At 41.0% G+C, this 26,743-nt stretch overlaps 1 protein-coding gene across 1 annotated transcript; it reads left to right on the top strand.

The window, feature by feature from the left end:
- The first annotated feature begins 22,170 nt into the window (after positions 1–22,170).
- Positions 22,171–23,160, top strand: LOC145399273 (uncharacterized). Its single transcript, XM_080271951.1, has one exon. The coding sequence runs from the start codon at positions 22,171–22,173 to the stop codon at positions 23,158–23,160; it is 990 nt and encodes a 329-aa protein (XP_080128077.1).
- Positions 23,161–26,743: the final 3,583 nt, after the last annotated feature.

Below are 26,743 nucleotides of genomic sequence, written 5' to 3'. Positions count from 1 at the left end.
GTAGCTTGTTATGAGGGTCTGTCCTCTGTTTATTTCTTCCCTGTGCCTGTCAGTGTAGAAACGGAAGAGTTTGTCGATACCAACCAGAAGTTCCTACGTTCTTAGGTTGCTCACTTCCTGTGCCTTCACCTCTTCCTTGAGCTTATCCACGGCAGCAAGGATCTTGCTAATGTTTGACATACACAGCTCAGTCCTGCCTTCCATCATGCTAGGCTGCTCAGCTTGACTCTGTCTGGCGTCAGGCTCTGTGTCAGCCTAGTCTGTCCATTGCAACACTTCCTCGGGAGGCTGTTCCTCAGTAGCAGTGTGCACTTCTTGTATCTCCGCCAATGTAACGTCCTCGAAACCTGGTACAGCTTGTGCTGCTGTCAATGTTGCTGCCTCAGCATCGGCCAGTGGTTGAATGGCCGTCTCCTGGGTGATGCACAGGTGAGGCACAAGCATTCACCACGCATAGTTCACCGTTGCAGGTGTAATCTGGTGCCAGGCTTGAAGGAGAAATTCAACTGCGTCCTTCACCATAAAGTTACGCCAAAATTCCTCAACAGTCATGGCATCTGTGGTAGGTCAGGATAGAGGTGCTGGTGGAGATGGAACAGGAGCAGATGCCTCATAAAGGTCTTCGTCATGATCTTCTTGTAGGGCATGAAGCTCCTCTTGTGTGTCCGTCTTCCTGCGTAGGTAGTCGTACAGTTCCTTATGGTAGAAATGCTTCACTGTGGCGATTAGTTCTTGATCGAGTGGCTGCATTTGTGACGTTGTGTGGGGCGGCAGAAACACAACACGACAATCCTTGTGAAGATTTTCCAGGTATGGAGGGTGACTTGGTGCGTTATCAACCACAAGGAGCATCTTAAATGGAATGCCCAGTTCCCGACACTTGGCTCTCGCATCAGGGACACCACTTCGTTAACCAGTCTGCCATAATGTTCCCAGTCATCCAACCATTTATGGACTTGTACAAATACACGCCACTTGCATCCATGTTCGTGAGGTTTTTGTAGCACCTTGGATGTGAAGCTGTGTGTACAACAACTGGCCTCATCTTGTGGCTCCCAGACAGGTTTACAGCGAACATTACCGTCATCTTACACTTCTGGAGCTTGCGACCATGGGCTTGTTTCTGTCTTTTAGCAATGTAAGTTGATTTTGGCATGGCCTTGTAATATAAGGATGTTTCATCGATGTTGTAGATCTGGTCCTTGGTGTACTGTCTCTCTTCAATAATCGTTTTAAATATTGCAGGATAGTCTCTCGCGGCCAACTCATCGGCAGAGGCATTTTCACCAGACACTTTCACGTAACGGAGTTCCTTGCGCTAGATAACAGTCCAGCCATCCAACCGATGCCCTGAACGGTTCCACTTTTAACCTTCGAGATGCAGCCTTGTAAAAGAGCTGGGCTTGGTTCCGAATAAATCTTCCATTGAGTGGAACACTTTCCTTTTCTTTCCGCATTATGAAGGTGGCAAGATAGCGCTCCATTAATATCATAGCACGATTTCCCACCCGCGAACGGCCATCTAGGTCAGAGGCACCGTACGTCTTCACTACAGCCTTTATGGCTTCACGGTTCTTCCACACAGTTCTCACTGTAGATTCAGCCAGTCCCAGGGTTCTCCCGATAGCCGTGTTTCCTTGACCCTCCTCCTTCATCTTAATTATCTTTAACTTGGTGGTGTGCATCAGAAGTTTCTTTACTCTTGGGGTTGGAGCCATGGTGCAGCGAAGTACAGGCAGCACAAAAAACACCACACGTTGTACACAACAGGTTAGCTGTAGAGAGCGGATCTGCACAGTGCACAAGCCGGGACTGTTATGGCGCGCCCGCTCCCTTGTACCCCAAGCTGCGCAGTAGAATGTCCCGGAATTTCTGTGCATCAACATGACGACACGTGACGTGCTCTGTGAGGAGTGGCCGTGCACTATGGTGGTACCAATCTTAAGTGGCGGTTTAGGTGGGGCACGAACCTCTGTACTGTGTTGCCACGTGTTCCATACCCGCTATGTGAACGGCTCTGATATATGTTATAGGCATCACAATAAGATAAACAGATAAGAAAATAATGGTAACATGTGTGTTATAATATATGAAAGAACAGTAAACTGATTATGCATAAATATTTATACGGCAATACAGAAACGTGGCATAATTATTTTACAGTGTTGCTTAAAAAATAAGTACAGGTAACTCGCACGGAACACGATCTCACGGAACGCGCTCGCAATTATACACGGTAAGGGCTGGGATACATATTAGACAACGTAAGATTAAAAAAACATTATGAAAACTACAAATTAACGCAGGAGAGGCCTTTGAAAGATCAAATCCTCAAACGTCACCGCAGCGCGCGGTTTGTTTTGATTACGTGACGATCTAGGCGGGAAATTATTCAGTGAGTGAGACATTCCCGAGTACAGTAGCACAGTATTTGTAAGTTAAATATTTACAGTGCTGTACTGTTCTGGTAAGTTTATGTGCAACTTAAAGTACTATTAAATAACGTTAAAGCAAGAAATAAAGTCTTATAACCAGTTTACCTGATAGGCGTCAGAATATTGCCTTTTTTATTTGTTCGTTTCTTCCACAGTGCTGTTCAGTATTTGTAAGTTAAATATTTACTGTTCTCGTATGTACTGTACTTGTAAGCACTTAAATAAAGTTAAATCATTAAATAAAGCCTTGTAACCAGTTAACCCGAATTATATGATTACCCATGATCGGCGTCGGAATATTGCCTTTTTTGTTTGTTCGTTAAACTCTTACTGTACTGCTTTTCTACAGTACTGTATTTGTAAGTTAAATATTTACTGTTCTGGTATGTACTTGTAAGCAATTAAAGCATTAAATAAAGCCTTGTAACCAGTTAACCTGATTTATATGATTACCCACGATCGGCGTCGAAATATTGCCTTTTTTTTGTTTGTTCGTTAAAGACTTATAATAAGAGAAAAATACATTTTTGTCTTGGTATCTTTACTTATTTGCTCAGGTTTGCTGTAATGGTTTGCAACTTGTAGAAAATTGTGAAAACTTTTGGGAAGTGAACGAAAATCTGGGACATGACCTTGACTTCACCGTCTCATGTATCATCTGTCATTTCACCACCGGCTATCGTGATGAGTGGATGTAGGATTTTTTCGCTCGTGGCCATGCCTAACCACACATAGTTACACCCATTATCTCGACCCAGACAGAAAATACAACCTTTTTCCTCCCTTGCAAAACACAAACAACCACCCTGTTTACGAGACAGCAATATATATTGCGAAAATAACAAGGTAAAATGATAAAGATGAACGTAAAATGATTGAGAAAGATGAACATGTTATGACGGAAGAAATACGTTTTCCCCGTCTGTAAACGTATTTATTTCTGCTTTGTATCTGTATTCGTAATAATTAGACTTATTGTTAGTTCTGAAACTGCATTACGATTCTATTTTTAGCCATTCTCGTGGTGTGGGAGCTGGAAGTTGTGACGCAACTTCCTTATTGCTAATCGGACTGACCCTCCACTTTATTCTCCCGCGGCAGAGTCTAGCCTTGCAGGACGTGCAGTTTTCTCATTTAGGACTGAAAATTCAACTCTTTTGCTCCCTTTTCCAAGCATGGGCACAACGATAACGTAAAAAATAACTCGAAACTACCATAAACATATATCAAAAAGGTGAAAATGTATTCATAACATTTTTTTTTTTTTCCAGCCATTCCTAACAGATTATGTACTGAAATCATTCGCTATCACAGTACTGCATTTCTAAATTAAATATGTACTGTTCTGGTATGTACTTGTAAGTTAAAGCACTGGTACCAGTTAACCTAATTTATTACCTATGATCAGCGTCGGAATGTTTCCTTGTGTTTACGTACAGTATTTGTGTGTGGAAGTTTTGCTCAGGAGTACTGTATTTGTGAGTTATAACATTAAATAAATCTTCTAACCACTTAAAGTGCTTTCTAGTGACAGATAACAGCAAAACAACACATTTGGGGGGTCTAGCGAGCAAAATACGGAGTAGTTTAAATATACGCGATTTCGCACCTAACACGGCACGGTAGGAACGAAACCCTCGTGTTCCGTGCGAGTTACCTGTAGTCACTTTTATTGGCTGTTACCGTATTTCTGGGGTTGGTAATAATGTCACAATTATGATTATAAGATAATGTGCAGGAATATAAGCAAAAATATGCCAGTTTCTTAGTAAAAAAAAAATATATACATTAAACCCTCGTGAGCGGCAACACACACACACACCCAGTCCGACCTGGTCATCTGCAAGGGATAGAGGAATAGGCCTGTTTGGGGACACCTCTTAAAAAAAAACGCGCCAAGACATCCTGGGTGGTGTGGAAATAAAGCCAAATTTACAATATGTACATTATAACGTAAAAGAAAATAACCAAAATGTATCCTAAAATACCACAGACGAGAGAGAGAGAGGGGGGGGGGAAGGCAGACCAGGGGTAGTGTTGAGTGCAGCTTAGTGAGAGATGAAGGAAGGGAGGGAAGGAAGGAGGGAGAGAGTGACTGAATGAAAACAAATCATGGCGCCACAACAACGAGGTCATCTGGCGCCATATATAAAACAATAATATTTTTAAATATAATTAGATATAATAAAAACAAAATGAAGACATGAAAGCACAAGTTTATAAGTCACTCATAAAAGAAACAAAATTCTCCAGGGTGACGCACATCTCCCCAAGGAGAGAGAGAGAGAGAGAGAAGGCAGGCCAGGGGCAGTGTTGAGTGCATTGTCAAGCTGAGGGAAAGATGAAGGGAGGGAAGGAAGGAGGGCGAGAACGATTGAATGAAAAGGCGCCGTAACACCGAGGTCATCTGGCGTCATATGTAAAACAATAATATAATAAAAAACAAAATAAAGATATGAAAGAACAAGTTTATAAGACATAAAAGAAACAAAATTCCCTAGGGTGATGCACATCCCCCCAGGAGAGAGAGAGAGAGAGAGAGAGGCATCGCGAGTATGGAAAACGTGGCAGCACTGTACAGAGGTTCGTGCCCCACCCAAACCGCCACTTTAGAATGGTACGACCATAGTAGAAAATGGCATTTTTGAGCCACTCCTTGCCTCTGTCTTGCGTTCTGTGCGGTAAACTCGCGCATTAAAGGGTTTTTGGTTATGATTTTTGTCACTTGTGCACAAGGCGAATCGCGAACTGCGGTGACGCGCACTGTGCGAGCCCACTGTATATACATATATATATATATATATATATATATACACACAGTAATCCCTCCACTATCTGATGTAATAGAGCCAAAGGCACATCCGGAAAGTGGTCCTGTCAGGATAGTGGGCACCAGCCTCCTGGACTGGTACTTATAGACCCTAACCCAGCCTAACTTTGAAAGCCACCTAAATAACTCCCTACCAGACATGTGGAGCACCTATTTAAACCTATTTAAGACCCTATTCACACCAATAATGGACATAAAGCATGAAATAAATGAAAAGGAACCAAAGAATGAAGAATTAGAAGTGACTGTACCTCAGTCAGGGTACTTACATCACGTTTGTGGCTGCCTTTCTAAGATTTTGGCAGTGATGAAAATGCTCTTGAAGCACGTACGGTAATCCAGTGTTGTGGTGCACTTAATTCTTTGCACTGTGAGTTATAATTGTTTAACACTGCACATTGTTCTTAACTGCACCACTGCAGTTCTAACCGCCAGATAAACTGCCAATTTGCACTCCACAGTTGATCCTTTGCACTCTAAGTTCAAATTTCTTAACACTGCACAACACTGTAAATTCCCATGTGGTCTAGAGGCGAGGTAGTGCAGTATATTCACTGTTTATTCACAAAAAACGAGCACATGTGGCTTCCAGTGCGATAAGCATCTATTCACAATCGAAGTTAGGGAGTAACTTTTGATGTCGGAGAAACACAGTTGCCAGATCGCAATGGCCACATTACCAATATCCTCAACTTTTATTACCAAATTTAACTTTTCATTACCAAATTCGTAAAGCTAGCATTTATTCTTCACTAATTATATATACAAGTGGAAATACATGTAATCACTCTCCTTATAATTAACAGCATGTTGATTATTTTCACGCTATGTAGGGTAGCAGATTAATCAGAGAGAGCAAAGAATCCACCATCTCCATCCTGTGTATCCTCATACATGTGAAAAATCCGTTTGGTAATGCATTATTCTGATTCATTACCAGACGACTTTTTCATTACCAAATTGGCCCACATTTGGTAATGAAAAATAACAAACGGCAACCCTGACAGGGAAGGGGGGAGGGGGGAGGAAGGAAGGGTTGAAGGGGCCATGGTGTAAGCAGCTGTTTGGCGCTGCGCGGCAATTTGAATTTATGGGTGGGAAAAAATTCTGATTTTGGGGGGATTTTTATATTTTTTTGGCCATTTTTCAGTTCCAGTGGTCCAGGCCCACAATGTCCGGTAAGTGGGGATGTCCGGAAAGTAGGCGTCCAGAAAGTAGAGGGATTACTGAGAATAGCGTTCACATACATAATTGAAGACATGCTAAGAAAGATAATAACATCATTCATCAGACCAATCCTGGAGTATGCTTCAGTAGTCTGGAGTCCTCATCTCAAAAAAACACATAGACAAGATTGGAAAAATTCAAAGGGCCGCTACAAGATGGGTACCAAGCTTAAGGGATCTAAGCTACGAAGAAAGACTAAAAAAAACTGAATCTACCAACATTACAGGAGAGAAGGAAAAGTGGTGACATGATTATGCTATATAAATGCATATTAGGGAAGGAGAAAATAGACGTAAATGATTACCGTATTTTGCGGCATATAAGACGCACTTTTTTGTCTCAAAGTTACCTTAAAATATCCCCATGCGTCCTGCACGTTAGACTAAGGCAGGTTAGTTAGGCTTCATTGAGAAGAAACTCTTATAAAGATGATCATCTCAATGCTTAGCAACCACAGGTGTTTTCTACAGTATGCAGACTTGATTTTATTTTTAAAAATAATATACACTAGTGTGTATATGCAGCAGATTTAAGAAACACCCGAGATCAGAAACACACAAAACTTTCGTGGGTTTGTTTACAGCTCAACTGGCTAACATCGTGAAGATATTTTGCGGTTTAGCAATTTAACAGTTTAACATCCACACTATTCCAGCAAGCTAACGTACATGATCACTGGTGAACTGTCTGCTAACCTTCTGAAAGGCAATCATGACCACTTTGCTTGCCATCCATTCACTAACGAGCAAAGCAATCATACTGGAGAGATGCTGGCTAGTGAAACTGCCAAGTCATCAAAACAGACTTTCGTCACGTATGGAAATACAGTAACCCTAATTAGGTCAGTTACTTTTGTGACATTTTGTGAGTGTATATATGCAGCAGATATTAAAACACGCAAGTTCAAAAACACAAAGCATTCACGGTTTGTTTTCAGCTCAACTGGCCAATACCGTCAAGGGGTTTAGCGGTTTAGCAACTTAGCAGTTTAGTGTTTAGCGTACACCCTACTGTAGTAAGCTAACGTGCTCACTGGTGAACTGTCTGCTAACCTTCTGAAAGGCAATCATGACCACTTTGCTTGCCATCCATTCACTAACTAGCAAAGCAATCATGCTGGAGAGATGCTGGCTAGTGAAACTGCCAAGTCATCAAAACAGACTTTCGTCACGTATGGAAATTCAGTAACCCTAATTAGGTCAGTTACTTTTGTGACATTTTGTGAGTGTACAGTGCTCGTCAGAAGTATCAAGCGCCCTGCATCCCTCCTAAGAAACAAACCATTCAACATTGAAAAAACATAAATAAATAATGCATTTTATTTACCTTTAGTGCTTCGTAGGGTAGCCTTTACGTTTCTTCACGGACCTGAGACGTCTTGGAAGTGAAAGGGCGAGGCTCCTGAGGTGCTGGAGGGGTATTTTGTCCCAGGAGTCACGAATGGCAGCTTCCAGCTAAGGCAGAGAGCTCACGTCCTTCCCTTGGAGACTCTTCTTTACAAGGTACCAGAGGTTTTCAATTGGGTTGAGGTCTGGGCTATTTCCTGGCCAGTATTTCATGAGTGATACCTCACAGTCACGAAGCCAATTGGTGACCGATTTGGCCTTGTGTGCAGGTGCACCATCCTGCTGAAACATTAGTGCACCTGTTAGCTCGAATGAGTCTGGTAATTGATCACACAGAAGCTCCAGGTAAACATCCTGATTCACTCTAACATTCTTGGGAAGCACAACAAGCTTCCCCAAACCTTGACCAGAGAAACAAGCCCATACCATGAGTGAATCAGGATGTTTAACTGTGCTTTCTACGTACTATGGGTTAAGTGGGTCACTACCTTTGCATCGATATACATGTGCTCCTCTGTTACAGGTTACACTAAATGTTGCTTCATCAGACCACAACACTGACAACCATTGCTCCTCACACCAGTTTAGATATTTATTAGCAAAGGCAAGCCTACGAATTCTCTGGTTCTTGGTGAGAAGAGGCTTTCTCACAGGCCTGTTACTTGTGTAACCAAGTTCATGGACCCTACGAGACACTGTTCTCACAGACACCTCACCAAACACTTCCAGGTTGCTCTCCTTTATTTTCCTTGCACTCACACGAGGATTAAACTCCACTGCACGTTTTAAAACATTAGCAGACCTTGGGGAAGTTTTCCTAGGCCTACCAGACCGCGGTTTCTTTGTGGGAAATTCACCACTGTTTTCCAGCCGAAACCGTGCACACCAACGACGCACTGTCAATCATGCCACACCAACCAATTCACTAATTTCCTTTGCCTGGTGGCCTGCCTCCTTTAGAGCAATGATCTGCGATATGATTTCACTCGATAGTTCACGGGTAGATGCCATAACAATGTGGTGAAGGCCAAAACACTGCGGGACACTCGGTAAAAAATGGCGCAATTTGAGAGGGAGATGCGGCAGAGTTCCTCTCTCTCAGGCAGCCCGTGGGCGACTGAGGCGGGAACCAACCAGCGTGTCGGAAGGCCTCAGGGTACCGTGACGTCATGCTAGCACTGCAAACTTGTGGCTCAATTTTTACCCACTGAAATGGGTGATTCTTTTTGGGCAATAAGTATTGCGCGCCTGGCGGTAGGCGCTCGATAATTTTGACGAGTACTGTATATATGCAGCAGATATTAAAACATGCAAGTTCAAGAACACTAAGCATTCATGGGATTGTTTTCAGCTCAACTGGCCAATATCGTCAAGGGGTTTAGCGGTTTAGCAACTTAGCAGTTTAGTGTCTAGCGTACACCCTGCTCTAACAAGCTAACGAAGTTACAGCTTCACTTTTTCAGCCAAGTGAAGTACTTTAGCAATGTCTATGGAACTCAGGGCACACCCAATTACAGTATTTTGTTATGAAAATAGGATAAAATTCACTGAGTAGCATAACTGATGCAATATCTGAAATAGCAGTGCCTGACGGGCATTCGTATCAGCGTCCGCCATTTCTGCTGTATTCTTAGCAGACGAAGCGATCAGAATGATTGACAACGTTCACTCTCTGCATCTCTGCTGCCTAAGCAAAGCTCTCATGATCGGCAATGGGGATCATTTAGGCCGTAACGTCCAAATTTGTTAGGTTAGGTTAGGTTAGGTTGTAAAATCTTTTGCCATTTTGGACGTTACGGCCGAAACGACCAGAATCCTAAGGTGTAGGTGAGAGTTTGGTGTGGGTGTAGTTAAGGAAGTAGAAATGGGAAGAGTCAGGCTAGGGAACTGATAATCCACTTATTATAATCCCTTCAGCCCAGCAATGTATTTTATAGGGCAGTTTATTCTTGCTCGCCATATGATTTTATTCAGTTCAGGAAACATGTACTGAGGAGGTTAATGTGGGCTGTATCAAATGCCCCAAGTCTGAATATCGCCTGAGCTCAGTTAAAACGATTGCCAAGTTAAAATCGTATGAAGTGTGGTATAAGCAATTCAATGGATGGTACTGAGGACCATTTACTGTATGAAAGTGACAGTGAAACAGTGATGATGACCGTGGTGATGACTTCCAGTGATGCTTCAGGACTCGGGGGAAGTAGTGATGAATTCTTAGGATTTGAAGACGAGTGAAATTTTCACCATGTCAGTAATATGAAGTGAATATAGGTTTTAGGTGATCATGACAGATGCAACCATGGAAAATTTAGGATCAATGGTGCTGTATACCTTTAGTCTTGCACTGACGATGTTTGGATGAATAAATTGTTTGAGATGTTTCATGTCCTTAAGTGATGATATTTATATTGAACAACCAAATACATTTTGATGTTTTTGGCATATAATAAAGCCACTGGGTACTCCAAAATGGACTGATGTAAATGTTTCAGAGGTGAGCGAATGTTGCATGTGGTGTGTACATGTGTGCGTGTGTGTGTGTGTACCATAGCGACTAGGAGGCAGCAGTGTTAAGACCAAAAATGGATGTTTTCACAGTACTCGAATGTTTTGAGATGGATATCTGTTTTTAGCAAATTCTGGTAAGAGAAATATGCATTTTTAATTGTTGATGCTGCAAGGAAAACAGCTGACAGTAAGGGAGTGATACTGGGAGAAGAGGGTTGAGCCAGTTGTCTAGCGCTTGGGATGCAGCAGTGTTGCTAAGAGATAGTTTCACCATTCTCGACATGTTTTGAGATGAATGTCTGTTTTTAGTAAATTGTGATCAGTGAAGAACGTATTTTTAATTGTTGATGCTGCAAGGGAAACATCGCTGACAGTGAGGAAGTGATACTGAGAGGAAGGGGTAGAGACTGCTGTCTAGCGACTGGGAGGCAGCAGTGTTACTAAGGTGTAACAATGGATGTTTTCACCATAGTATGTTTTGAAATGAATGTTTATAGTAAATTGTGATCAGTGAAGCATACATTTTTAATTGTTGATGCTGCAAGGCAAACATAGCTGACAGTGAAGGAGTGATACTGAGAGAAGAGAGTAAAAACAGCTGTCTATCCTGTTCCCAAGCAGCCTTGCTATATTGAACTTTGGTTGTAAAACATTGTAATTTGTGTATTTACAAATGCTACCTTTTTATATTATTTGTGGAGGTAATTACAGGTTAGTTAGAATGCATGATTAATAATGGTAGTAGTCTGATATTGTGCTTGAGTCAAGGCAATGTGAGGAAATTCCGTAACAGGTGTGGAATATGACGGGGTTCTTTTAGGATAAATGAACTGATGTGAACATTCATTGTATTTTATGTTTTCGTCAGTGAATGAAAGAACAGAGTTTATTGACTTCATTTGTGGTTTTAAATTCATAAAATATTAAAAACAGTGTTTAGATCAGTTTACTGATACATTTTTATCAACAAAGTTGAGATGGCCTCTTGGTTTGAAGTCACGTTTTGTTAAGAGGGGGTTTTGTTTTCTCTTTTCCTGTATCATTCTTTGTACATAAAAGAAGAAACTAAAGGATGATGAGCAGTAATGAATAGATTCTGAAAGGTGAGTGTGTATCTAAGTGATAGTGGCTCATATCAGTCACGTTTTGTCAAGAAGGGGCATTGTTTTCTTTTCCTGTACCATTCTTTGTATATAAAAAAAAAGAAACCAAAGGCTGATGATCAGTAATGAATAGATTCTGAAAGGCGAGTGTGTATCTGTGTGGTAATGGCTCTTATCAAGAAACCTTACTGCAGTCTTGGTTGGGGCAAACTTTTTTTTCACAGAACTGCCCTGCCAGAATTAGGGTGCGTCTTTCACAATGCTGCGTCTTACATGCCGCGAAATACGGTACTTAACCTATGGGGATGCATCAGCAAAAGGACACTGCAAAAAACTGCACAAAAAGAGAGTTGATAAAGACGTAAGGAAATTTAGTTTCCCAAATAGAGCAACTGATCAGCGGAATGCACTACCGAATGAAATAGTGTGTGCCAAAACATTTCACAAATTTAAAGATATGTACAATAAATATGGTTTAAGACACGGGACAGTACGAGCTTGACTCATTCCTGTAAAGATACAATTAGGTAAGAACAGTTACGTAAGAACACACACACACACCTCTAACTATCCCTGTCTCTAACTTCTGCTCTCTCTCCCACTCTCTCTTTCAGACTAATTCTTACTCATTACGTTATTATTTCGTAACAGTATGTTATTTTCAGTTTAAAGTAATGGAAAAAGCATTGCTATTGTATAAATAGCCTTTAAAAGAAAGCCTCAAATCATTTTTACTTTTGTTTTCGTATGTATCTTAAATAGGTATCATTGAAAATATTTACAACTTACATTTACATGAAAATATTTACAAAATCCCTTCACTGTGTACAGCACTGGGTGGGGCACACAGGCAGAGTGAGGCAGAGTGAGCGTGAGCAGGAGAGCGAGTGAGTGTATGGCCTTGACAGCTTGGGGGATGGTAGAGGAACAGTTACCTTACATGCCTGCCAATTTTTACCCGCGAACCTTCAAAAATGCGGTTACAGTGAAGTTCTTTATTTTAAATCGTTTTAAAACGGCACTGGTACTGGCCGTGGAATTATGTCAGACCGTATTAAAATGGCACTGGCACGTGGTGGGTTAATGCCAAATTATTATCCTAACCTGATTTATGATATTACAGACTGTTTGGATAAGTTACCATAGGTTAGTTTAGGTTAGATTAGGCTAGGTTATGGTTAAATAAATTTAGTTTAGACTTCAGGAAAAATATATTGGGAAGAAAAGGGATCTGTATTTTGTTTTTGTTGATTTGGAAAAGGCCTTTGACAGAGTCCCTAGAGAGATGGTGAAGTGGGCAATAAGAAAGCTTGGCTTGAAGGAGTGGCTGGTTAGGGTGGTTATAGGTATGTATGTGGGTGCTCGCACCCAGGTAAGAGTGAATGGAAATTTGAGTGATGAGTTTTCCGTGAACGTTGGTGTGCATCAGGGGTCAGTTTTGAGTCCCATATTGTTTATCATGGTGCTTGAAGCCCTCTCACATGACTTCAGAAATGGACTCCCGTGGGAGGTGTTGTATGCTGATGATTTGGTGTTGATTGCAGAGAACAAAAGGGAGGCGGAGGAAAGGTGTAAGAAGTTGAGAGATGGTATGGGGCACAAGGGCTTAACGGTAAATGCAGATTAAACAAAAGTGATGATATCTAGGGTTGGTGGCGGTACTGTCAAAGACGAGGGAGAGTGGCCATGTGCAGTTTGCCACAAGGGCATGGGAAGTAATTCCCTCTTGTGTGGTGTTTATGATAAATGGGTGCACAAGAGATTTAATGGTATCAGAGGTAGACTGCGAGATAATGCTGATTTAGGTGTATGGCATGTCGGGGAGAGCAGGTGGAGATTGTCAGGCATGAAAGGATTGAACTTGCTGGTGAATCTCCTGAGTGTGTGGAAGAGTTTTGTTATTTGGGAGACATGTTGTGTGCTGGAGGTTGCGTTGGAGCTAGCTCTGTGGCTAGGGTGAGAAGTGGTTGGAAGAAGTTCAGGGAGCTGTTGCCTCTCCTAACATTGAGAGGACTCTTCCTACGTGCTAAGGGGTCTTTGTATGCAGCATGGGTTAGGAGTGTAGTGCTGTATGGTAGTGAGAACTGGGCAGTAAAGGAGGAGGAGATTCGCAGGCTCAGACGTACAGAAATGACAATGATTAGGTGGATATGTAGTGCATCCCTGTGTGCAAGGTCTGGAGGGGCTGGGTTTACGATGGAAGAGTTGAGAGATAGGATGGGACTGGAGTGTATTGGTTTTGTGATGAGGAGAGGTAGATTGAGATGGGTTGGGCATGTGGAGAGGATGGGGGATGATAATTGGGTGAGAAGTGTTAATATTGGGGGTGGGTTTATAAGGGGTACATTGAGAAAGAGATGGGAAGAGGTCATTAAGTGTGACCTCAGGGAGGACTGAACAGGGAGGCTGCAATAGATCGTGCACCATGGAGAGCCACCATTAGGTGACCAAGGCCAATGCATGCAAGCATGTTGCAGCCTTTAAATATGAAATGAAACAAAACTGTGTTAGGTTAGGTTAGAGTTGGCTTGGTTAAGTTGGGTTAAGTTATATTGTTAGGTTGGACAGTTTAAGTGATGTAACATGTGTGTTTGAATAGATTTAGTAAGGCTTGGCTTGTAGTAATAAGTATTGAACTAGGCTCATATTGTCCTGTCTTAATTATTATGGATATCTAGGGAGAAATTTATTCAGCTCATGGAAAAATATACTGAACTGGAAGGGTTACATACGAGGTACTATCCATAATTTTCTGGACTAGTGCTATATGAATTTGAAAACTCACCGTAGCTCCTATTGGCCACCATCACCCTCAAAGTAGTTCCCTTGCGCATTGATATAGCGGTCCAAGCGCTTCCTCCCTTGCTGAAATGCTCCCTGGAAGTCCTTTTTGACGAGAGTGTCAAGCACCTCCTGCTGTTCGTTCTGGATATCCTCATTGGTTTCGAAACAATGCCCTCTCAGCTTAATCTTCATTTTTGGGAACAGAAAAAGTCATAGAGGGCCTGGACAAGAAGGCTTCATCAGAGGCAAGTCCAAGAAGCTCAGTGCAGTCATTGACGCATTGCTGCATGTGGTCAGCTGTCAGGAGCCTGGGGACAAATTTGGCTGTGATGGGGCACTTGCCTAATTCTTCAGTTAGAATCCTCTGACATGTCACAAAACTAATTCCCACCTCCTCACCAATATCGTCAATGCTCCAATGTCGATCTTCATGGATGAGCTGCTGAATTTTTGTGACATTCTGAGGAGTTGTGCTGGTTGAGGGCCTCCCTGTGTGGCTGTCATTGCCAACTGATGTTTGAACTGTGTCTGCCACTGAGACACCTGTGTCCGACCAAGAGATTGCTCACCAAACACTTGTTGAATCATTGTCAGGGTCTATTTTGCACTTTTCCTGAGATTTGCAGAAATTTGATGTAAAGTCACTGTTCGTTTTTTATATCTATCCTAAAATCACCTGACAGCACATACGCAAGAGCAGACAAATGAATGTCACAAATCCCCACGTCCGCCTAGCTCCTCGCCCTGTGACACTGACAATGCATGATAGTACACTCGACCCTCAATTTGGGGGACCCGTTTCCCGGATTTCAGATTTTCCAGACACGGACTGAGGCTGGACAATATTATCAAATGCTGGACAAATGCCCGTACAAGTCCGGGATTCTCACAAAAGTCCGGCCATTATTCTCTCATTTAAAACTATAAGCAGTCTGTTGCACAACATAGTATAATTTTAGCAAGGTTTTGACTCGATAAAGGCCATTTGTAACACGCAAGAAGATATTTTCATACATGAAATGCATCTTGGCCACCAATCTGCTTCACCCCACCAGTTCCTAACTCGTGGCAATATCCCATTTGCCTCTTACCTTTCTCAAATGCCACTGTAAATGGTTTAGTGCATAACACAGTAAAATTTAAGGCAGGCTTGGACACAATAAAATTCATAAATAACAAAAAAAATATTTTCTTATGGACAACGTCAATGGAATCCATTCCTACTCACTTAGCTCACCCAACTCGGTGTGACTAAAGACTGAATCGGCACTTTTCAATGGAAAATATATATATATTTTTTTTCGCCATGGTGGCTCATACACACCTAATTATCTGAAATCCGCTAAAAAAAATGTACTTATTATAACCCAATTAATAAATTAGGTTTCAGAGCTAAAATGCGCCAGTGTTAACAGATATTTCCCCTTCAGATCATCAGTGTTTGTATCTCGGTCAGCTGATGAGTGGTTGGCCAATGTTGGCCCCCTTGACAGACTTCTATTTTGCATAAATATTTAGTACAAAAAAATGTATCTGCATTGTAAATCGATATTTATACAAAACAAAAGTCCATCAAGGTGAGTTGTTAGGCTAGAGGCAAAACACTTCTGCTGTCTTCAAGCAGTTTTCGCTCTGAATCCTGATTTTCTGTGAATGATTAAATTAAGCACAAATTTTTTACTGTCTATCTATCTATTGCCAGACGCCATAATCCTGTTTTACTGCATTTCAAATGATTAGGTGTGAAAACCTATATGGTGATAAAGATTAAAATATTTTCCAATTAAAATTGCCAATTCTGTCCAAGATCGAGATCACATTTGATGACTGCGTGTTTGTATCTCAGTCATCTGATGAGTGGTTGGTTCACCTTGTGGTGTTCCATTCCTTGTTCATTTTCCTCTTTTTCCTCAGCTTTCTGATCTTCCTCCATCATACCCTCCACATTCTCGTCAACAACTGTCTAAACAACTATTCTTAGGGTTGTAGCTAGCAAAATACTGTACTGCTATTGTGTCAGTTATTATTATTGTTATTGTGTCACTGTTATTATTTTATGTACTGTGTATGTTAGTTATGTTGGTATATGTAGCCTACATACCAGAATGCTTTAGAATATCGGAATAATTGCCGGACAGTATTGGAGAATTCGGACAAAGGATGGTAATAGTCCAGGGAATGGGATGTGGGGCCGGACTTTTGTGATTCCCGGACTGGTCTCCCCCCTCTTTTAGTCCGGGAAATCCAGGGTTGAGTGTACTGTCATCTAGAGGCGGATCGCACTACTGCAATCCGTTTAGGAGTCGTGATCCCTGTCCTGAAAATTTTGGATAGCACCTCGTATGACTGAATCCAGTGCAGTTACCATTTTTAACATCCTATAATTCTAAAGGGATTTGGTGGTGACAGAACGTAGAATATAAGTCCTATGATTCTAGAGGGTTTTGGCGGCGACAGAATGTAGAATAAGTCAGTGTAACAGCACTAGGCTGATATTGGAAGCATCTAGTCTACATATGGAAACACATGTGAGAGCAGTCAGTAGCTACCTATTGTGTAGTGATGCAGAGGTGGCACTAGGTGGAGTAACTTGGCACCCATATCACCACACAGGACTTGCCAGATGTGTGATAGTCAGTGGTTGTTTTTTGTTGCTGATCAACCCCAGACTGTCTGGCCAAGCAGACCCATCAGCTGCAGGCAAGCAGCACTATAGGGTTGTCCCATGTAATGACCTGATGTTCGTTTGTGGCTGACAGTGCCTGACCCAAGCAGGGTGCAGGGAATACTGTGATTTGGTTCCTGGATGAATGCCACATTTGCATCTCCTCACCCAATTAACAGGGGCACCATAGCAGGCTTCACTTCACCCTATAGTGTGGTTGTATTGTTATCAGCTGGAGTTTTAATGGTTTCCTGGGTTATAGGAAACTGTTAGGCTTGTCACTGAGCATAGAGCCACCTGATATGGAAAGGAAAGTAATAAAAAATAACAGCAGGGGAAGGGAGAGGTAAGATGAGAGGAAGGCAGACACAGAATTAAAATTAGAAGGGGGAAGGGAGAAGTTCAGTACTACCATACATCAAGTGAGTGGATGATGGTTGCCACCACCTACTACCTTCAGTCATTGTTTAAATTATGTAATTACAATTGCTGTATGTATCTTTGTTTTTAGGAATACTTTACATTTAAGTTTTACTGGTTTCTGTATTTCCTCAGGAAGTACATATTAATCTGTTGATTCCAGGCCAGTGACCTCTAAAAGTATTATTAGTTGCATTGATGTAACATTAAGTACTTGTCCAATGGATACTCTACTGTTGTGTATGTAATGAAGTGATCTGTGATTCAGGTGTGTGGTGAGAGAACAGCTGGACACGCACAAGGCAGCTTGCAGTCAGTTCATCAGAGGAGCTGATGTGGACTCTGCAGACCGCAGCTAAAAGGTAATGATTGTGCCAAGACTCAAATCTTCATGTTGATGATTCTGGCTCTGCCTTTATAAAGTGTTGTACTGTAAACCATTGTTTTGCATGGCTAATGTATTACCAGGTTATACCGTGCATTGTGCAAATGGAATCTGCACAAAAAGAAGCTTAAGAATCTCCTTGTTTTGGTATTGGGGAGAAGTGAATCATAAATATTCCCAAAGGTCCCTCTTTTGGCTCTTTAAAAAGTTTTTTTTTTTTTTTTTTTTGTCTCTCTGTCTGTCTCTCTCTCTCTCTCTCTCTCTCTCTCTCTCTCTCTCTCTTCTATACAGGAATGTTTACGGTAGTGTGGCTTACTGTCAAACTGCCACTATTGATGGTATCCATGTCTCTGATGCACAATAATGAGGTGGCAGGAAATTCAGAATACATTCCAAAAATAATATAGCAGTTACTTGATGATTACTCATGGAAGGAATGTCACATTTTAAGGGCTGAAGATGTATTGATCATGAATGTCAGAGTAAAGTGATATTAAATGTTAAATAAATTGTATTTTTTGTTTATAACAGCTCATGTTGTACACAGAGATTTACAAACCAGCCCTTAATAAGACAAAGACACAGCATTTTTTCTTTATCTATCTATTGCCAGACGCATCAATCCCGTTTGGGGTGGCCACAAACAAATTGCCTCCAAGTCGCCCTGTCCCCCGCCATTTCACTGCCCTGCTCCCAACTCACACCCCCCTCATATACCTCTCCACCCCATCCCTCCATCTCATCCTCGGCCTCCCCCTCCCTCCTCCCCCCTCCCCCCTCCACCTCACTCACATACACTCTCTTCGTCAGTCTTTCACCCTCCATCCTCTCCACATGGCCAAACCACCTCAGTGTGTTCCTCATAACACTTCCTATCACATCCACATCCACACCACAACGCTCCTTTATATCCTCATTCGTCAGCCTCTCTCTCCATGTGACTCCACAGGCTCCTCTTAAATAACTCATTTCCACTGGTCTCACTCTTGACTTGTGTCCTTCCAACAACGTCCAAGCTTCACTTCCATACGTTAGAGTTGGTATCACAATACTGTCATGTAGTAACTTTTTCACTTCCATGCTCACTTCCCTGTTTCTTATCACTGCTTTCAGAGAACCAGCAACCTTTCTTCCCGTTTAAGGACTTCACCCTCCAAACCTCCATCCTTACTCATCACACTACCCAAGTACTTAAACGTACTCACATTTTCCAATTCCTCACCATCCAACCACGTTGTACATTCACTGACTTCACCTCTCTCAAAGACCATCACTTTACTCTTCCCTACATTCAACCTTTAAATTCCATTTCTTACACACTCTCCCAAACTCATCCACCAAGCCCTGCAGCTCCCCTTCGTCTTCATTCAACAACACAGTATCATCTGCAAACAACAGTACAGGGAGTTTCCAAACACTATCCTCTCTCACCAGGGCCACTCCAACATCCACTACCCTACCTTGTACCTCTTTTATTACCCCATCCATGTACAGATTGAACATCCATGGAGACATGGCACATCCCTGTTTCAACCCAACTTTCATAGAGAAAAATTCACTTAGTTCACCATCCACATGCACTGCAGCCTTCGCACCATCGTACATACTCTTCACAACATTCAACAACTTCCCATCTACTCCATATATTCTTAACACTTTCCACAATCCTTGTCTATCCACCCTGTCATATGCTTTCTCCAAATCCATGAAAGCCGCATACAACTTCTTTCCCTTCTCTAGAAACTTTTCCACTAAAGATCTAAGAATGAATATCTGATCTACACAACCTCTTCCCTTCCTAAAGCCTCCCTGTTCTTCTCCAACTAATTTCTCTGTTCTTTCTCTAACTCTGTCAATAAGTATCCTACCATACACTTTTCCTATTATACTAAGAAGACAAATGCCCCTATAATTACCACACACTTCTTTTTCCCCTTTTCCTTTTGTACAAGGGAATAATTATACCTGACTTCCAATCCTCCGGGACTCTACCTTCCTCCCAGGCCAATCTGCACATCTTCCACATCCATTCTACTACTATCTCTCCCCCATGCTTCAGCATTTCACCACACACTCCATCAATTCCTGGGGCTTTCCCCGATTTAACTTTCCTCATTGCTTCCACAACTTCTATCCTACTGATTTCTTCCTGTCTTCTCACCTCCCTTCTTCTCCCAGCCATTCCCCAGCCACTTATACTCGCATTACTTCCATCCTTTATGTTCATCAATTCCTTAAAGTGTTCTCTCCATCTGCTCACTTTTTCTTCCTTCTCCACCAGCAATCTACCATTTTTATCTTTCACTCCCCTGCTAACGTCACTTCCACCCTGTCTTACTCTTTTCACCTCTTTCCAGAACATTCTCTTACAGTCCCTCCACTTTACACTCAAATTCCTTCAAAATTCCTCATCCACTCTCTTCTTACTCTCTCTTACTAATCTTTTCACCTCTCTCTTTCTCTCTACATATAACTCTCTCTTCCTCCTCTCAGCTTCTTCCATGCCCCTATTTCTCATCCATTCATTGTATGCTTTCTTCTTTTGTGCCACAGCCTGTCTCAACTCTTCAGTCCACCACGCTGTTTCTTGCACCCCCCTCTGTCTTCTCTTCCATCCACACACCACATCACATGCTGCACATATTTCTTCTGTAAATATCCTACACACACCTTCCATGTCTCCCATCTGCTCCAATTCATATTTGCCCAGTCGTTCCTCCACTTCTCTCTTATACTCTTTAGCTTTTTTTATATTCATTTTCGTGTGTCTTTTATTGCAGTGCAAATTGAATAACCATAAAAATGAATCTGATTTTTTCTTTCCCTCTCTCCACAGCATAAATGAGCTCATGCAAAAGCAGGGTTCATTGGACGGTGTTATTAAGTTGATGGAGATGCTGGTCTAAAGGCGACTGTTGTTCCAGGTTCACAGCTGGAGTCAGAGCAGTAAAGCAGTCGTAAACACTGTCGTCATCAGGGTGCTGCCTGAGTAATGGATGATAAGTATAAAACAGGACTGAGGGCACATCTTATGTTGTGTTAGCATATCCAGCAAGAGGTACCTCGCCAAACAACTTATGGGTTATTATCTATGTAGTGTCCTGTGGAAGATTTGTTTTTTCTCACATAGGAACTGATTTTGGATGATTTACCTGGTGTGGTATCCTTTGCAGTATCTGTTGCTGCAGAGACAGTAGGTAGCAGCTATTGAAATAAGGAAGACGGTGGTAATATCAGTCTGAATTGACAGCTTGACTCAGCAGTGATCTGAATATTTAAAGTTACGGTTCAGAAGCATTCACGTGTTAGCAGTGTTTAATCCTTTGGCTGTGGTAGGTGATTGTGGTCGCCCCACTAATTATTCTTCATGATGCGTCTGGCGACTTCAATCCGCAGCCGAAAAAAACAAATTTCCTTCCACACATCTGTTGTTTTTGTATAAATACAGTAAGTTTTTATTTCGTTTATGTGCCAAAAAAACATTGTGTATAGTGTACATATACAAGTGAAAAACCTTCCTTGAAGTAAATAATCTCGTCATTATAGCAAAATTAGAGAATACCAAAAACTATTTTCGCATTTTGTTCTGAGAACATTACAATTTTCTTGTACATGAACGGTAAATTTTGATCTCTCTTATGTGCCAAAGAACAGTGTACATGTTTGTAGTGTGGATATACAAGTGAAAAACCTTGCTTGACATAAATCTCGTCATTATTGGAAAATTACACAATAGCAAAAATTATTATTGCATTTTTTTTTTTCTCAGAGGATCACAATTTTCTCGTAGAGAAAGATGCATTTTTGACCATTATCACACACAAAAAATGGAAACTTCATGGTCATTTCCTGTTGGAAAAGTAACAACAAAGTTATAATTAGCACATTCATTTTTTAAGAATTTAGGCTGTGTAATGATGGGTTGCAGCCAAAGGGTTGAAGGAAGAATAGTCTTTGTTGAAATTTTATCCATTTTATGTAATTACAATTATTATCCAGTAATAGTGATGAATTTTTGACAGTTATTGTTCATTGTAATGGAAGCAGCTGATGACTGAGCATTGGCACAGTGAAGGTAAGTCATCCTGTTGGTGGTAGACAGTAAGATTAACACCAAGGTAGAGTATCTGAAGTATAGTGGAAGTTGAGAGAGGTGGAAGGAATGATATAATGGAGGTGGTAAAGGAAGAATCAGATGTACAGTCAGAGTGTGAGGTGGGTGACAAAATACTGGAGGTGGTAAAGGAAGAACCAGATGTACAGTTAGAATGTGAGGTGGGTGACAAAATAATGGAGGTGGTAAAGGAAGAACCAGATGTACAGTTAGAATGTGAGGTGGGTGACAAAATAATGGAGGTGGTAAAGGAAGAACCAGATGTACAGTTAGAATGTGAGGTGGGTGACAAAATATTGGAGGTGGTAAAGGAAGAACCAGATGTACAGTTAGAATGTGAGGTGGGTGACAAAATGTTCCTCAGTGACAATGAGACTGTCCTGGATACAGTGTCCTCAGCTGAAGTTAAGCAGTTTAGATGTTTAGAGAGTGGTAAAGCATTTGCTTTTAAGAACAGTCTTATCCAGCATGCAGTTGTTCATTCAAGAGTGAAGAATTTCAAGTGTGATGAATGTGGTAAACAATTTACAGATAAGAGTAATCGCACCAAACACCTATTAATTCATTCAGGAATGAAGAATTTCAAGTGTGATGAATGTGGTAAACAATTTACAGATAAGAGTTCTCTCACCAAACATCTATTAATTCATTCAGGAGTGAAGAATTTCAAGTGTGATGAATGTGGTAAACGATTTGCACAGAAGAGTGATCTCACCAAACACCTATTAATTCATTCAGGAGTGAAGAATTTCAAGTGTGATGAATGTGGTAAACTATTTACACAGAAGGGTGTTCTCACCAAACACCTATTAATTCATTCAGGAGTGAAGAATTTCAAGTGTGATGAATGTGGTAAACGATTTGCAAGGAAGGGTGTTCTCACTCAACACCTATTAATTCATTCAGGAGTGAAGAATTTCAAGTGTGATGAATGTGGTAGACGATTTGCACAGAAGAGTGATCTCACCAAACACCTATTAATTCATTCAGGAGTGAAGAATTTCAAGTGTGATGAATGTGGTAGACGATTTGCACAGAAGAGTGATCTCACCAAACACTTATTAGTTCATTCAGGAGTGAAGAATTTCAAGTGTGATGAATGTGGTAAACGATTTGCACAGAAGGGTGATCTCACCAAACACCTATTAATTCATTCAGGAGTGAAGAATTTCAAGTGTGGTGAGTGTGGTAAACAGTTTGGTCTGAAAAGCAATCTTAGCAAACACTTATTAGTTCATTCAGGAGTGAAGAATTTCAAGTGTGGTGAGTGTGGTAAACAGTTTGGTCTGAAAAACAATCTCACCAAACACCTATTAAATCATTGTAAAGGGAAGGGTTTCTAGTGTGCTTAATGTGGTAAACAGTTGACTCAGTTGATGTCATCTGACACTGTTTAATTTATTAAGGAGTGAAGAAATTCAAGTGTGATGAATAGGGTGAACAGTATTATTATGATCTCTCCAGTGTCAGTTCAGGAGTGAAAGAATTTGAAATGTGATGACTGGAAAACTGTTTAGAAAAAATTCTTATTCACTTGGCACCTGACAGTTCATTCTAGTGTAAGAACAATTATATAGTTATGATAAATGTGGCAAAACTTGTTGAAGAAATTAGGTTTTAACCAGGCAAGGTGCCATTCTTTAACAAGTGAGGGAGAAGACCTCTTAGGCTGGATTTTTTTTTTTTTTTTTTAAATAATGACAGAGGAAGGAAAAACAAATGATTGAAAAAAAAAATAATCCATACACCAGCTTACTGGTGTCCTCTGTTCATAAAATATCTGTAACAGTCAGACTTGAACAGCTGTAGGTTTAAGTTTGGAGGGAAACATCTCCGGGAAAGTGAGTTCCAAAGAGATACAGTTCGGGGAATGAAACAATTCTGATAGGCAGAAGTTCTGCAATATGACTGAATGACATTCCAGTCATGAGCGCTACCAGATGCCCGAGTAGCACGAGGGAAGGCATGGAGAGATGGCAACATGGATGCAACTTCGTCTGAGCATTTGCCATAAAAATCTTTGTAAAATAATGCAAGGGAGGCAACATTCCTTCGTACTTGTAGGGGAGGTAGTTTATTTGTAATGGCAGGGTTGTTAATCATTCTAACAGCCTTGTTCTGAATTTTGTGTAATTGTTTTAATGCAACCTCTCCACATCCATTCCACAAGGGTGAGTAACATTCAAGCTGAGAGCGCACGTGACTCTTATAAATTACAGCTAACTGCTCGTCTGTAATGGAAAATTTTTATAAGTGGATTGTAGAAAAAAAAAAAAAAACGAGTGCATTGGTCTGTAGACCGCCTTTAGCTACTATTGGTACTTGTGGCAGGCCACCCCTCATGCAGCATGTCATACGATCTACTGAGCCAAGACACCATTAACCATGAGTGATAAAATAATATCAGACTCTAGATACAGTAAACCCTTAATATACTGAACCCTCTTTCAATGAATTTCAGTTTTAACGACCACTTTGAGTTGGCCGAACGTTCTTTTAAAGAACTTTTTTTGGTACAGTAATAGAATGGATGTGCAGGAAACACCTACCAGCATTGTGTCCCCCCCCCCCCACACACACACACACACACTGTGTGTGCATTAAACACATGTTTAATATACATGTAGCTGTTCTGTACTGTTTGCATTGCTATACTCTGTTAGGTAATACAGTACAATATTTACTGTAATGTAACAGCTGATATACAGTGAGTTTACCCACACTTTCCCTGTAAATACCGAACAACAAATGTACAGTAGTGTATGGGGAATTTACAGTATAGTGCAGATTTGTAGTGGTTTTCAATGACTGTGCCAGTGGTGGAATGCAGTTTATGTTTAATGTACATGCAGCTGTTCTGTACTGTTTGTTTTGCTATTCTCTGATACGTAGTATTTAATGTAACAGGTAATGTACAGTGTCAGTTTTCTTTACCAACACTTTCCATGTAAATACTGAATGACAAATGTACGTAGATTTATCTGAGGTCTATTTGCAGTCTTTCATTGCAGTGCAGTTACTCCCAGAAAGGTAAGAATAAAAACATCAGTAAGTAAATAGAGCATTTATTAAGAAAATAACCATTTAGACCTACCTGTATGTTATTGTGTATGAGTTACGGCCAAACAGTGCTGTATATTTAACAGTCTTTGTTCAGTAAAAGCCACAACGCCTGGGAAATTATTGAACAGCATGGTGTTTGGCTGTAATGTCAAGGGTCTGGTACAAATTAGTTGATTATATTGAGAGTGCACTGTATTAGGAGAGGGCTGTTCACCGTGATAGTTGTACAGGAGTACAGCGCATTCATTTAGTACACAGTAAACTGGGCAGCAAGGTACACTATATCCTGCACAACATCTGTACACAAAAATATTGTACATGTATGTATTGTTGGTCTGTGGTTAGCAGCTTACCTTTTTGTATGACATTTTATTATGAGATAATTATGTCTAAGCACATGGCAAGTGCTCCACCTTGTAGTGAGAGTAATCTTTGTTTTCACTTTACTGGGGCAGGTCTAATGGAACACAATTTTTATGGTACTTTTGCCTCCTCAAGCTTTATTTTTGTCATGGGGAGGGGGGTACTTCAATTGCAAGGTAGAGCATGAGCTGGGTGCTTAGATCACTAATGTCAAGTATCCCGTGAAAAATATTGGGCAGAAATCAAGTAAGATATGTCACCATTAATAGCATTAGTACATGATATGTTTGTGGTGTATTCTTTCACCCAAATTACCTTGCACTAGGAGATGTGCAGTATAATAGGAACACCTTACATCCAGCTAAATGCATGATAATATGAAGGCATATAAACAGAGGGTATGATGGAACTTGGCAGAAGGGCAAGGTATGATAAAGTTTTAATAGCTGTGAAAGAAAAAGACCTGGGAATCTGTTGAAAGTATTTTCATTCATTCATCATCTAATCTTGTGTTACCCCATGAGGAGCGTAGGAGTGCAGGGCTAGGCACGTTGGTTCTGACATTTAACCCGCCCCATCCTGGCAGATTTTTAATCAGTGACTTCCCCCAATCCCAGCAGATTTTCAATTTTTTTTATTTTTTTTTACTAAAACCTCCGCTTATTATGAGAAACATTGAAAATTCAAAGAGAAATCACTCACCTGAGGTTTAACCCCTAACAGGCGGGCGACGTTACGTAACGTCCGTGCGTGAGGAGGCGGGTGACGTTACGTAACGTCCAGCCATTTTCGGTCCTAATTTATTGGTGAAATTGGGTGATGAGGCATCCTTGTCACCTATTGTCCTGCCCTCAACTCTCCCAAACCTTGAAACAAGTAAAATAGAATATCTCTGTCTGTCTGTCTGTCTGTCTGTCTCTCTCTCTCTCTCTCTCTCTCTCTCTCTCTCTATATGTATAAGTTGTAGTGTTATATTTGTTCAAGTAAAATACTATATACATATGTAAGTTATATTGTTGTAAGTGTTCAAGTAAAATAGAAAACACATACATAAGATTTTGAAGACAATGAATAGTGTAAAGAAAGCATAAATGATAAATATAGTGTTCAGTGGTGAAGAAGAAGCAAATGAATGAATAGTTTGCTAGCCTCCCCCCAGGCGCGCCTGGTGATTAGCTGCCTGCCCGCTCTTCTCCCTCACTCCCCTCCTCCTCCCTCACTCCCCTCCTCCTCCCACAGCCAGCAGAGATGTATTACCGCGCATGTAACACCTCTTGTCTTCGTTTTTTATCCATTTTCATCGAATTATGCATGTTTATGCTTATTCCTTGATACTTTTTTTTTCCGAAAATATGCTGCTCCACACAGTGGTATAATTGGTAAGTTGCCCACCCATAGGGGGTTAAAATGCTGATACAGGTAACAATACCCTTTCCTCACTGTGTTTTCTATGGGGCCTGGCTCCAGAGAAAACATATTCTATGGGAGGGGTAACTATTT

This window comes from Coenobita brevimanus, chromosome 48, assembly GCF_032717465.1.
Source record: "Coenobita brevimanus isolate Jiangsu-jjx chromosome 48, ASM3271746v2, whole genome shotgun sequence".
Classification (NCBI taxonomy): Eukaryota; Metazoa; Arthropoda; class Malacostraca; order Decapoda; family Coenobitidae; genus Coenobita; species Coenobita brevimanus.
Note: the sequence above shows the minus strand (reverse complement) of the source record. Positions and strands in the feature narration are given on the sequence as shown.